Raw genomic sequence first — 14,972 nt, 5'->3', positions numbered from 1 at the left:
CTGTGTTTTGATATCACCAGTGCCTTACATGAGCCTATTTATGGACCAAGACTATCTCACCTCTAACACTGATGTATTATTAGTTCATTGTGTGTGAAGGTAAAAATTTTTGGGTCCTTTCTACATGAATGCTGTACTGCATATTTTTATCCATTCTTGGTCTTTCCTCTATCACCTTTCAAATAAATATTTTTATAGGATTCCAAGCATCCCAGTGGAAACACACTCTGGATTGTTTTTCTCTCAGTTACTTTACCTATCTTTTTTCTGCAACAAATAATTTCTTGGTTTGTTTTTTAAATTATTCTGTTGCAAAGGCTTACAGACACTTGTGCTATGCTGATGTGATGAGCAGTATGAGATTCACTCATGATAGAATAAAAGTGATGGGAACTGAGGTGATGGAGGAAATGGAGTAAATGATGCATTGTTTTATTACTATCAATAAAGAGTCAATGTTCAAGGAATTAGAGGGCTGATAGAATGCCAACTTCTGGATAAGAAATGAAACAAAAGCCATGACCAAAACCTGCTTGTGGTTATTCAAGTTTCCATGGCTCTATTCCAATACTAACAAGCAATTTTGAAATCCTGACAAAATTCAAATTCACTTATTTACATTCTGCTTCCCCATATTTCCTATTATTGTATAACACATTCTTGTTACTTAATTGCTGTGTAATGTCCTGTGATGCTTAGCAGGTGCTGCTGCTTTTTTGGGCTTGGGAATGTGATCTAAATGAAATGTAAACCTGTAGTTCAGTGAATCACCTGTCTCTCTAACCTTTGATTCCTTTTTATGTTGTTCATATTCATTCAGACTAATATTATTTTAGCATTATATTCCTAAATTAATTTACATTCCCTTTTAACACTTACACATTTAGCCACAGGATAAAACTTGTCTCAAGTACTGTAATAAGGCCCTGGTGTGTGGATATACAGATAGATCTACTAAAAAAAAACTTCAAGCTTTTGATGCTTGGAAATAAAAATATAAAGAAAATCGACACATTTAGTAATTTTCTTACTTCCTTGTTCTAAGAAAATGAATCCCTTGGTTCTATTATTTAATCAAATAACTAAAGCAAGAATTTAACTGTAAATAAATCTTAAAATTAGAATTTTTTTTCATGTTTCAAGTGAACCTCTGGTCTTGTTTCTGTCAGCCAGAAGCTTCGTGTAATCACAACTGGCATTTTAGGACTTCTCAAGTGTTTCTTAAGATCTTGTTTGGCTTTGTGTGAAAAAGTAGACCAGCACATATCCCATTTTGATTCCTGACTAAACCAAGACAGAAAACTCTAAGGAGAGATATCCTAAAGTGTGCCCTTTCAATGTAGGTGGGCAATAACTTTGAGCTAGACTTAGAAAGATTCAGGAGAAATTAAAGGCTATAAGTTAAAACATGAATTAGAAAAAATTCTCCATTCTGTTTAACATCACAGACACCTAAATTCTCCAAGTATCTTTGACTTCAAAATAAACTCACAATTCTCTCTTTGCACACACCAACCCCCAGCTGAGGAGCTCATGACTTCTCCATGCTATCTGCTGTGTCAGTGCCCAAAGGTGGTACCCCAGCTGCAGGCACACAGTTTGTCTAAAACTGGCACTTTGCACCCCAAACACAGCGCAATGTTGGCTGCTTTTCAAATCAAAGCGCCACAAGTTTCTTTCTTCCCTTCTTACAAGGGAATCCAGGATTGTAGTGCTGTCCTAAGCCATGGGAAATTTAGTTGTTTGCATGTCATGAGTGGGTGGAAGTTGTATCTTTCGGAGTCTGTGAAAATGACCAGCTCCTGCAGGCATTAAATGTTCTGCTGTGCTGGCTGGTGACAGCTGAAGCAGCATTGAGCTCTCTTGGTGCTCCAGTCCTTTTGTAGCTGACTGGGGAATTGCTTGGACTGTGAGATCTCAGGGCAGGAACCATCATCTGTGCTTTTAAATTGTCTAAAATTTGATAATCTTGATATTTGTAGATGTCAGTGAGAAAAATTGAAGATGCCTGAACTTTTTATGTTTATGTGTAATAAAGCAAGATGAAAGATGCATTAGGAAATGGAGGGGAGTTTCCTCTTATTTTTTGCCTCTAATGTTTTGAATAATTCCTTTGTGCCTTTTTTCTAGAATTTGATAGATGACTTCAATGTCAATGCAAACCTTCTTATTCCCTAATGAAACAGTATTTTTAAAAAAAATCTTTCAGCATCAATGAGGTAGGAAAAAATGTTAAAATTCTGGTAGCATATGTAAGGGCTGAGTTTGACTGAAAAATTCCATTTCTTCTCAGCAAGGTTAACTCTGAACAAAATCTATGCTACCATCTTAATAAATGCATATTTTTCACTTGCACTTTCTAAAACAATGTGGATGTGACAGAATTTTTCAAAGCTAAAAGAGCATTTTCAAAATTAAATACATTGGGTTTCTTTATGATAAATAACGTCATGCAACCATAGCAATGTTGAGTGGTCTCATGAAATACAATCCATTTAGCTGCCTGCCAGTAAGCCTTACACAACTTTGCTTTTAAAAATAAAAGAGCAGAGGTTGTAATATTTATGATTTTTTAAATCAACAACTGTTCAGAAAAAGATTGTTACAGAAAAATTTCCTATTACCCTTGAATTTCATGAGGCCACTACCCCTTCTATCACTTATTAATACTATAGTGCCTAAAGGCTCCAATTAGGTATTAGAACAGTGATAACAGGCACTGTAAATGTACAAGACAAATCTTCCCTAAGGGGCTATAATAAAATATTATTTTATAAAACCCAAGTAATTTCTTAAAATAGCTTTATAGCTATGGCAGACTATTACTAACTTTGGTCTAGATCCTGCAGTGAAGATGTGCATTGTGAGTCTCTATCCAGCAAGTGAAGGCAAGGAACCTGCTTTTAGTAAAGGGCCATTAAAAATGGAAGTTCCTGGTACAATGTGGAATTTTTTTGTTCACTTCTAGGAAAAAAAAAATAAATAAAACAACTAAAATACCCCAACAGGGTAGCTCGTAGTTAATGCTGAAAATCTACCCTAGAAGTTACTAGTCAGATCACAAAATACTATGAGGATGCTCCAAAGCCACCAAGCGCCATAGAGGACAGAGATGTACAAGTAGAAAAGTAACGTGCTCGTTGACCAGGATGATGAAGTGTCTTTGACTACTGATCAAACCTTTGCTCAGGTCATGTTCACAGCATTTTCTGAGGTGTCTAAAGCCAGCTAACCGCATGGACCCTTCCCGGTGGCACTGCCTGGACTGTCCCGTCTCTTGGTCCGCACTGCCCCTTGCCCAAGTCCCGAAGCATGTTTCCCACAGCCATAGGTGCGAACAGCACTGAGCACACGTGCTCCTCAAGAGCGGTACCAAAGGCTATTTTCAAAACTACATTCCCGACCCGCACGATTTTCCCAGCTCCCGGTTTCCTGCCCCGTGCCCGGGCTGGCCGCGCCTCTCGGGTCTGCGGCGCGTCCTTGGCGCATCTGCCCGGTATCCCCGGGGCGCGGACCCGGTCGGGCAGCAGCGCCGCGGGGCACCGTGTGCAGGTAGCGCCGCTCCGGGCGCTGCGGGACCGCGGCTCCCGGCCCGGGGGGCGCGCCCGGTGAGCGGCGGCGGGAGGGAGTGGCGGGGGGGCCGCTGAGCGCCGCGGGGTCCGCCCAGCGCCGCGGCCGCTTGGGCTGCGGCAGGAAAGGAGCGGCGGCTCCTCGGAGAAAGGAGGAGGAGGAGGAGGAGGAGGAGGAGGAGGAGGAGGAGGAGGAGGAAGGGGGGGTCCCTGCGAGCGGAGCCGGCCGCATCGAGGGAGGCGGGGCGGGGTGGGCGCGGGAGGCGTGCAGGGCCCGCGGAGCGGAGCGGCGCGGCGCGGACGGACGCGTGCCATGCGCGGCGCGGCAGCCGGCGGCTCCCGCTCGCTGGCTCAGCATGCGCGGGCTGTGCCCCCGCCTCTGCCTGCTGGCCGCCGCGCTGGGGCTCTGCGGGGGCAGCAGGAACTGCCCCGACCTCATCGTGGACCGCTGCCTCTGCGCCGCCGAGCGCGCCAAGGGGCCCGGCCGCCCGGCCCTCCGCATCAAAGTGGTCTGCACCGGCGGAGACTTGGTGGAAACTTTGCAGCCCGCCGTGCTGCCCAACCGCACCGTGTCCCTGTGAGTACGGCCCGCGGGCGGTGCGCACCTGGCGCGGGAGGGCGGGCGGGGCGTGCGGGGGATCGAGGGGACCCCGCGCCCGCCGCTCCGGAGCCGCGGAACCTCTCCGTGCCCGCTGCAGCCCCGGCCCTGCTGTTAAAAAGTCTGTGAGAGTTTGGGGTGTTTGTTTATTTATTTAATTATTTTTTTTCATGTTCAGTTGGGAAACTCCTGCTGGCGTTCGGGTCCAAGTGGGAGAGCTGGGCTCTCCCTGGTGTGAATTGCACGCTGCTGCGGGCGGCGGTGTGGGAAATGTCAGTGGCGGCAGAACTGATGGAGCTCTCTGCTGTACCTCTCCGGCAGCAACGGGACGGGCTCGCACCGTCCGGGCAGTAAATGAATGGTATCGGTAATGCTGAATGCCTCCTGGAGTGCTGTGTCATTAACTGGTTTTCCCTTTCTCTCTCGTCTTCTCTAAATAAAGTTTGGAATTTGATGTCTCCTTTTTTAAGATGAGTTTCTATACTGCGGTATGAAACTCTCAAATCTCCCATATGGTTCAGAGTTGTCTGGTAATTTAAAATGATTCGGGGTACTGTGAATTAGGTTATGATACTTTGTTGCCTGTTGCACATAGCTAAACTTGAATAAATAGCATGTTGTAAGTAAGGTAGTGGAACTTTCTGTGATTGTATTCTCAAGTACAGCTGAAAGTAATGTCCCTGTAATGCACCCAAGCAGTAATAGCTCTGTGACATTTACCCTTTGGATCATACATATATCAACAGATCTTTTACTGTTGAATTTAGTTCTGTTGACAATTCCTGCTATGAACATCTCCACTGTTCAGTGCATTTTCTTTAAGTCAACACTTTCAGGAGGCAACTGGTAAAGATAGTAATTCATAACATCTGGGGAGCTTGTGCTTGTAAATGTACAGATGTGCTGTGTATGCTCCAGTTCAGTTTTAGCTATAACTGTTGAGTGACTTGATGCTGATTATCTGTATGCTGATTATTTATTTAGGAAACTTCTGCTTCTATACAAGAGACAATAATTGCACTTCCTCCTAAATTTTAATAGGCTGGTTTAGAATATTGCATTACTTACCAACATAAGCTTTAACCTCAGTGATAAATTCACTGCTATTTCTATAGTTTGTATAACTGACTATGGAGTTAGAGGTGGTACCCACCAGATTAATAACATGTCAACATCTTGGGGAGGCAGGAACTAGTTTTTCCTCTTGGTTAAAAAGCTATAGAAACTCTCACACTCAGCATGTCTGCAAAGGTTTTTCCTCTTAAGCATTGACTTGCAGAGTCTTATTTAGGTGTTTAAGAAACTTTTGCTGAGGTAAGTACCAGTCAAGGAATCCAGCTGACCATGAGATCAACAGAAGTATGTATTCACTGCAGTGAAAAGAAATTGAATTGGAAACAGAAGTGAGAAAAGATGAACAGGGGAGGTGGTGTGTTTGAAGTGGTAGGTGGGAGGATTTGCTCACTTATACATATGATTTAAGGCACCAGTAGCAAGCTTGATCCTATCAACTGAAACACATTCATTTCAGGTAACACTTGTTTAAAATTAATGAGAAAGGTACTGTGCTAGTTTTTTTAAACTTAATAGCAAATACCTCTTGACCTGAGAGCTGATTAGTTGGCCTTAGTTGATACAAAAGATACATTTTGGTGGTTTTTTTTTTTTTGTATTTCATATGGACAAGTATAGTACTATGTATCACATAAACATATCCCTTTTCCTCATACAGTCTCTCATCTCATTTTTGAGAATATTTTTTTTCTTTCCCAGAAGTAAATTTAAGGTTAAATATTGAAGGTAAAAAAGAAAAAAAAATAAAATCTGTATTTGAAGTTATCAGTAGCTAGAACATACAGGTGAAAATTTGATTGAATATGTCAAAGATTTTCCAGGTGAAACTGGTTTTATGAATTAAGTTACACTTGTGGGATTTGGCCAGCTCTAGAAAATAATGATAATGAACTCAAGTATTAGTGCTGTTACATTTGTTTTTGTAGCTGAATAAGAGATGCAGGCAGAAGAGAATATTCTGGTAGATGCTGCTTGCTTCCATTCAGTTTTATGGGCCCACAGAGAGAAAGAGAGCTTTAACATATGGAACATCACCTTTTGGATTGCTTTAACAATTAAGAAATATAGAGATGAGTAAAAGAATATATGTTCAGATGAAATAATACCTTAATGAAACAATGTAATAAACATTTTCTGGGGTTTGGGGCAGATTATTCATTATATAGGGAGGCTATTTCCCTAGTGCTATCATCTTTTGGAAGGGAAGATGAAAGCCAAACTGGTAACTGCTCTGCAGAGATGGAAGAGAATTACCTCTGCTTTATCTCTTCAGCCATTCAGAAATTTAACATCTCATTTACATGCTCAGTAATGGTACTTATCAGCAAATTTAGAAGTTATGATTTGGTAGCTTAATTGAAGCCTGAGTTAGGTGGCTTAGGTTCTTTCACCTGAGTGACTGTGGGTCTTGTCTGAGTTTGATAGTTTAGGCTCCATGGTATGTATGTACTGAACTATTGCTGCTAGGAATGCTTCTGACACAATCACACGTGGTGACTGCAAACTAGTGCGAAGTCACTGAAGAAATTCTTATTCTTGACATGTTTGGACCAATTACTTTGAGATTATGAGGTGAGGAAGTCTGCAGAGTTTCTTTGAAATCATTTGAACACTAGAGCTATTCAGTACTGTCTAAATGCTCCCGATGATAATCACACTAGAAATAAAATCAAAATATAAGCTGAAAAAGCACTTATTCTCTCCTCTTTATTTTATATTAAAACCCAAACCAAACAAAAAACCCCCTTGTCCTGCGCTCTGTTTCACTGTCTTTATTTAGTATTTTACTGCTTTGGAAACAGGATTCATGAGCTTGATGTGGATCAAAAGTAAAAACTTAGCTGTAGCTTCACAAAGTATTTGCACGTATCTTGTTGAAAGAGATTCTAGTCCTTATGGATTTGCAGCATGCATCTCTTGCTTTTTATTTTGAGACAGGGTGGAGAAAGGGAATTACCTTTTTTTTTTTTTTTCCCATGGAGAATACAGCTGTTGAATCACTAATTTATGGGATCTACTCTCACCATTTCACTTTCAGTAGGCATTGAAGTGTAGACTCAACAGAAGGAGTCATATCACTTCAGCATAATGTGCTTTCTCATTTTAGACTCTGTGGTTGAATACTTGGGAATTATTGTATGAAACCAATATTTTACATTTTTTAAATCAGTGTGGTTGGGTTGTTAAAATGTAACTCTAGGGAATGAGACTATTTGCAAACTTCCGTCTCTTCTGTGTTGATGGAAAAATTAGTTGTAAACTTTTTAACTGAGTTGCTGAAATTTGGGCTATGTGGAGATGTTGCTATGCTGCTTTTTACAATGTGAAACTTCTGCAGTTTGAAATTTTGGGAATTAGGAGATTGGATTCTCTACTGGACAGTATATTGGTAGGTTACTTACATACTTGTTTCTTTCATATCAAGTGGTGTTAAAAACTTCATGCTTTTAATCTTAGAAGTTCTCAGTTCAATAGGTATCACTGGGCAGAATGGACTTTGAAGTTATAAATGCCATCAGTTTCTGATACTAGTATCACTTTTTTTTCCTCCCTCAATTCAAAAGAAAGTCTAAGATGTATACCAATGGTTGATATTTTTACAAATTCTACCCACAGATACACCTATTGAAATGTGTAGTTTTAAACTGTCATAATAGAAATGAAGAAAATTTATGGTAGTGTATGGCTTATATAAATTCTTGATCATACAGAATTCTTCATACTTTTTGTATCTAAGCCTTTCTTCTCACTTTGAATTGTCTCAGATTCTCAATTTCAGAGTAAGGCTACTTGACTCCAATGGTAATCCATAGCCATAATATGTATGAAGGGTGTTCATCTTCAAAGCACTTCACAAACATTAAATACTCTTCTGAAAGCAGCATTGCCCCACTTTTCTCTGTCCCAAAATTACTTTTATGTCACATTCATTTATATCATGTCCACTGGAATTTTTTCAGAGTTATTATATTACTGTGTTTTTTTCATGTCTAGTCTGGTCTTTTACACGCCTATATTCAGTTGAGGATATATCAATATGGTTTATTTGATATAAGCATCTTGTTTTAAAAATAGATCACAAAAATGTTATGTTCCAAAGAGTTCAGCACTTAAGCTAGCCAAAGCAAACAAAGAGTTGGAGAAAGACTGAACAAAAAATATTATTCAGTAGTTTTATTTCCATGTCTTGAAACTCTCATATTCTTCGTTATTGATTTGAGACCTAACATAGCATTGCTGGTTTGTAAATAAGAGCATTGTTAAAGAAGGTAGGGTGATTCTTGTTAGAAAGGTTTTTGCGAACGTTTTCACCTTGGTTAGTTTATTGTGTTCACTCAAAGTGGCAGGAAAAAAGAAAAAGGAACAGGCTTCCTTCTTCATTATTTATATGTATATACATATTTATAAATGCTTTCTCTGAAACTCTTAAATAAAGAAAAAGAAAAAAACAGTTTGTGGAAGAAACTCCTAATAAGGAAGTCTACATAAAATACACCAAAGACTTGGAAGGTCTGGGACAGATGGTCAGGGAGAGCAAATTATGGAGAAGATAAAGGTTGTAGTGATGAAAAGTCTTCAGATATTACTCAAATGTTAGTCTAGTTCTCCTTGATAATACATTTTATATATTAATCTAGAGTGGCCATATGATATTTTTTTTGTTTTGTTTTTTTCTGACAAGGATATACCTGCACCTGAAAAGTACTAGTAGTGTGACCATTTCCAAATGATAACTCTTTTATGATTTGGATTAAACTGATGCATTTGGCATCACTGGAAATGATAACCCAAGAGGAGTGTGAAAAAAATTCTGCTGTGGAAAATAGAACTCTCATAGCAAATAGTGTTCAAAATACTATAAATGCTACTTTAATAGTTACCATATACCGTAACTTTTTAAAGGTATATGAGTCATCCTGAAGTTTCTTTCTCTTTTGTTATTAAACTGTAAAGGCCTTGAGTTAAAAAAGTGCCATATATCATCCTGGTGCTTTTGCATCCTCAAGTGGAATGTTGTCTGAAGAAAACAGTTTGTGTAAGAGGATGGGATAAGAATATCTGGAAACAGATAAAATTATTTTACAGTATCGAACAGTTCATTAATTTGGTAATTTAATGTAGAAATCAAGTCCTATTTTTTGTTGCATACTAGGAAATTTGCAGTATTGTGGTCTTTCACTAAGTTTCATTCCAGAGGTAAAAATAAACTGGCGAGGATAGCCAGGGGGAGAGCAATGCATGTGGGAAGGGAGTTTTATCATGTAAGTATATGATGTGATACCTATCGAGAAGTTCTAAATGAAGCTGAGGTTTTATGATACAGTGTAATTTGTCAGTTGTCTGGCAACTGACCTTGTTTGCCTTAAACAGGAAGAGATTTAATATATCTTATTGGCTCTCTTATCTTTTTCTTTTTGGTATGTTCACCTAATATTCATAAAATCTATTTAATTTTATTGATCTAAAGATATGTGCAACATAAATAAGTTTCTGAAGTGTATGTATTTGCATCTCTTGCAGTGAGTTGGTGCCAGGGAGGTGATTTGTGTATATGGAATCTGCCTTTTATATGAAGCTGCATGAGTTGCTGGCCCTTGGGACCAAAGTGCTGTCATCCCTTAAAATGGATTGTTCTTAAAAGATTTGAAGATGTGATGCCTTTTTTTTTTTTTTTTTTTTTTTTTTTTTAGTTTTGTTTTAAGGCATTCTGGAACATTTCTCAAAGTATTTTTTTCTTTTCTTGTCCCCTTCTAAATATCCTGACAGTATAATAAAATACAAGGTGAGGTGAAGAGTGAGGAGTGGTGAAGTGGTTAGGAGAGAGGTGAAAGTGGGAAGGTCCAGGAAGAAGGGGTCTAAACAGTGTTATTAAAAGGAAATTCCAAAGGTTTATAATTTTATGTGTTGTCCTTTTTCTGCATCCTCACAAATATTTAAATGATAGATGCTTTATAACAACAGAATCACATTAACCCCCTGTGATGCTAGAAACCCATTTATTACTTTGCTGTTAAAACAGACCCAGAAACTTTATGGGCAGAAATAGCCAAAGAAAAACTATGTTTTTGTGAAGTTTCTCCCAATTTGAGTTCCTCTGTCATCACAAATTTTTCCACTATTGGATTCAGCCATGTTCCAGCTTATCCATCCCTACTTTCCTCACTGATGTCTTTTGCCTTGGTTTTATAATACAGAGCTGCCATAAATCTGAAAGTCAAAGGACAGAGTACCTTTACCAAGGCAGAACTTCTGCCCTAGCAGCCAATAGGAAACACAAATTTGTATATCTGCTCCTTACACCCTTTGTTCATGCACATCTGAGAGCCAGGGCTTTCACCCAGCTTGGTTTTCACTACTCAATAATATTGATGCATGTTTTCAATAATTGCTATTTATGCCATTTGATTTAGATTTTTGTGGAAAAATAGCCTATTGAGTCTAAGCTTCCTCCCTTTCCATGTTTCTAATGGAATATCCAAACCCTCACGGCAATAAAAGCATACAAACCATGAAAAGTTTGAATATGTACTTATCCAGTCAACTGTGATTATTTTCTCTCAGTTACAAGTTTGCTGTCTAGTTCTCGACTTGTCAAATATGATTTGGCTAAAACCTCTGTATTATCTATGATATTAGCATTTTTTCCTCTACTTTAGCAATTATGCAATACAGGGAACACAGTTTAGGCTTTGTTCTTAGTCTTGTGGCAACATGCCGTTCTTCACCCTTCTCTTAAAATCAGTTCCAACTGTGTTTTCATGCCTGGGACTGATTTGAGACTGTTCTGAAGTTATGGTTAGTCATGAAAGCTCTGGTTTTGCAATTTCTGTTACAGTCTTGCAGAGTTGTTGACAGTTTCTTTTCTGTACTTAGTTGGATATCATCTTATCTGAACAGCAGTTTGTCAAATGCATAGACAGTTCTGCCAATAACACAAGCACACAGAGGTTTATGGGTGTTATGCTCACAGACCTGTAAGTGTGCAAAAACCTGAGATTGATTCCTAGATAATATAGAATCTGGATTTGTTGATAGCTGTGCAAAAACAAGCAAATTATTTTAAACTTGTATTTTATGCGTGCCTTTGAGTGCGTATTCATCAAAACTCGCAAGGATGAAAGGACACTGGTCTGTGTTTTCAGCATTTCTAGTGTAGGCTTGGTACATCACACAATGAGGTTTAATGGATTTTCTATGTTATTAAGGTATCATTATGGCTTTCAAGTAACCTGGTAAGTCAAGGTCTCTAAATTATGAACATTTATGATTCTCCTTGTTTATTGAAGAATTCATAGCAGTCAAGCTGATGTCTCTTCATAAAACCTTTTTCTTTATGTTATGAGATTGCCTGTCCCAGAGAACTCATGTTTTGTAATGAAAAGTATTAATTGCAAGGGTAAAGATTTTATGTGTACTGTGACTTGAGAAAAGAAAAACTGCATCATAAAATGGAAAATAAGGTTAAAGCTAGTAATAACAAAATCAAGCCTGGAAAATGTGAAGAAAAACATAATGGAAGAATTGAACATAACATTATTTTATATTCATAGTTCCCTGGCAACATTTGTGTTTATATTTGCATTAGAAATTAATGTGCATGGTACCAATTTCTTTGAGAGAGGAGGGGTGGAAGGAGATCATAATCTGTTGGTGAGCAACTTTATTACCAGATTAGTTTTCATGGAATTCTCACAGGAAATATACTGAAATGTCAGGTAAGATTTTTCTAATTGAATGTGCTGGCACAATCTGGCGCAACAGGAGACCTACAAGCATTTAAGAGAGAGAGAGAAACAAAACAAAAGTATTATCAATTCTGAGGAATAAAATTTGCCAGCACTCCTAACTCCTGTGAACTCCTAACTCCTAAGTTTTATATATTAACATGTGTCCTATCTGGGGAACTTTGCACTGCTAAGAAAAATGCTTAGTTCTTTTTTTTTTTCATGGTCCATCCTCTTTACTTTGTCCCATCTGTCGCATTCCCAGAATCTTTCAATTCTACACTTTCCTTTTTAACTCCTGTTATTGCTGATACTTCTGCCTGTTTTTTCTTCTCATCTGCATCTTGGTTTCGCTCACAGATTATAAGAATTGCAGACTGCCAGTGCATTTCTAAAAGAGTGAAAAACCCATCTCCCTCCTCATCGTCTCTGCTCTTGGTCCTCTGCTGTGCTGCACTTCTGTGCCAGCCTCTGCGATTTCACTGCCCTGTGCTGCAGCCTCTGCTTTCAGCTCACGGTCCCCACCACTTCTTTAGCCTTGCATGACTTCCCAGTTTCTTTTGCTTTTCTAAAACCCTCTATTACATCTTCCCTCATCACCTTTGATCCTTGACTCATTTTACCCCTCTCTTCTGAACTCGTTGAGTGGAACTGAAATAAGCGAGGACATGGGTCCTTAGAGAGATCTGAATTAAGTCCTGGAGTTCAGCCGTGCCTGGAATTGGGGCCAGGCAGATGGAGTTGATCCTATTAGACAACTTAGAAACAAGAAAAATCGTTTTATCTCTAGCTCTCCCTCCTTAGATCTTATCATTAAAACTGCAGCTAGTGGAGTAGAGAGGTCTGAATGTGGTAGTCTCAAGCAGTGATTTTATATTGACCCACCAGACATGCCACTGCTGATCAGAGGGAACAGCCACAATGATCAAAGTTGTTTTCCATCCTCAGCATAGCATATTGTTTAGAGAGGAAAAGTCTAATTTCCAGTATTCTCTACTCCTTTGTGGCAACATTCAAACAGTACTGCAACTACCCCTGAAAAACTGTGAAATGTATGTAAAGATGAAATCTTAATGTTTGCTGCTACTCTCCATGCAGTTCTTGAGCCATAAAACTAAAGTTTACATTAGCAAATCTAAGCCTAAGGGGCTGTATCCATTTATTCTATAACACAGCTAGTACAGCTAGTATTATTCACATCATTATCATAAATCTTTATCTTAAATTAGATCAGGTTAATGAACTGTCTCTGCTATGGCTGAGAAATATGGCTATTTGTCAGCTGAGGTAACAGTTGACAAATATGTGCTAATTTTGGAAAAGATACATTTTTCTATCCATACTGCACAGGGGATGATGGAAAGGAAGCAATCAAAATGCATAAATGGAAACCTGCTCTCCACTGGAATAAAACAAGGTGTTAACCTCTCAGTAATTGATGTCATCATTATAAGACATTTTATTGGGAAGGCATTCATGAATTTCGTGGTATCAACATTTTTATCATTAGAGTTTTGTTTTACTGGAGTCCCTGATGCAGTCACACAGCATCTCACCTGTGGTAAAGGGAGAACACCAAAATTTAGCCACATTATGCTTCAAGTAACTTTTCAAAGTATGGTATTAGAACTTTTGAAGGAATTTGGATCTCATGGTGCTTAGAAAACGCAGTCAAACTGTGGGAGTTACCACACCAGATATTAAGGTAGCTGTTAAACTGATGATGTGAGAATAACATCTGAGATTTTTTTCTTTATCCCTCCGTGTTTGGTGAACAGTAGGCTCTTGGAAAGTTAATTTGCTCTTTGCCTGGGCTGTACAATGTAAGAGTCTTGTGGAGGGGAGTTCAATACTTCTTTCCTCTAACGTTGGGAGACTGGTAAGAATATTGAGTCTGTCCAGTGGGAGCAGTAAGGCATCAGTTGTGGTTTTACAGGTCCTTTTTCTGTGAACCATGCTTTCCTTTGCTTTCCTTTCCTTACTTTACCACCAGTGTTGGTAGGGTCACATAAAGGTTTTAGGGTTTGAGGACCTGTATTTTGTAGACCCCAAATATACTTGAGGAAGAACAGAAGAGGACAACATTTGAGGTATGAAAATCAGAAAGTGACTCGATGTCAATTGTAGATGTTTGGTAGTTATTTTTATGTTATAATGTGTACAAAACTAGTGCCAACTGTTGTTCTTGTTAAATTAAAAGTTACCTGGCATGTTTGTATACTTGCTAGTCATTATAGAGCTCTAGCAGATGTTCTGGTTCTGGTGTCTTTGCTTCTTTTTCTGTTTAAAATAAAGAGATTTGCAGAATAGGAGAAAGTAAATTTTCTAACACTTTCCTTTGTCTTTCCCTTCTACTATAAAAGGATGAAAAAAGAAATTCCTAAGACAAAATGTGGGGGAAAAAACATATTTTATCATTTATTGTTGTACTATTCATAATTCTCTTCCCTTTCTGCACAATTAAAAGTTATAAATAACAATATAAAGAGTCAGCAATATAGATTGATGAAGCAAAAAAATAACCTGGAGCGAAATAAATATAATAAATTATAATCTTCTGTATTTAGAGCAAATGAAGTTACTGCTGTAAAGTACTTCATGATTATTGATTATCATTATAAATTTGTTTCTAATAAGCTGTTATTTAAAAAACAATTCTAACTAATTCATTTGTGCCTGTATTTAATACCAATTCCATTAGTGAACTGATGTATGAAACGACCTTCATAACAGCTTTACACAGTTGAACAGTAACTTGCTGACTAGGACAACATCTCTTTTTTAAATAAGTAATACAGCAGTATTGCTAATTGGATGAAATTGCTTCATATGAAAACACCCTCCATATATTTTAATATATTTTTAATAAGACTAAGGGAATTTTTTGCCTGAGTCTCTGTGTAATTAAGTGCTGTTTGAGTTTTTGTTTCCTGTAGTTGCCTTTGAAGAACTCAGGTCAATGCTTTTGGTGTTGTTATTGTGACTACTTTACAAATTGAATACTTG

At 38.4% G+C, this 14,972-nt stretch overlaps 1 protein-coding gene across 1 annotated transcript in view; it reads left to right on the top strand.

The window, feature by feature from the left end:
- Positions 1-3,826: 3,826 nt before the first annotated feature.
- The window catches only part of ADGRA1 (adhesion G protein-coupled receptor A1), a 251,711-nt gene continuing 240,565 nt past the window's right edge, over positions 3,827-14,972 (top strand). Inside the window, exon 1 of the mRNA XM_074545040.1 lies at positions 3,827-4,146. Coding sequence (XP_074401141.1) covers positions 3,926-4,146 — 221 coding nt within the window. The 5' untranslated portion in view covers positions 3,827-3,925. The remainder of the gene's footprint in view (positions 4,147-14,972) is intronic.

This window comes from Zonotrichia albicollis, chromosome 7 (genome assembly GCF_047830755.1).
Source record: "Zonotrichia albicollis isolate bZonAlb1 chromosome 7, bZonAlb1.hap1, whole genome shotgun sequence".
Classification (NCBI taxonomy): Eukaryota; Metazoa; Chordata; class Aves; order Passeriformes; family Passerellidae; genus Zonotrichia; species Zonotrichia albicollis.
Note: the sequence above shows the minus strand (reverse complement) of the source record. Positions and strands in the feature narration are given on the sequence as shown.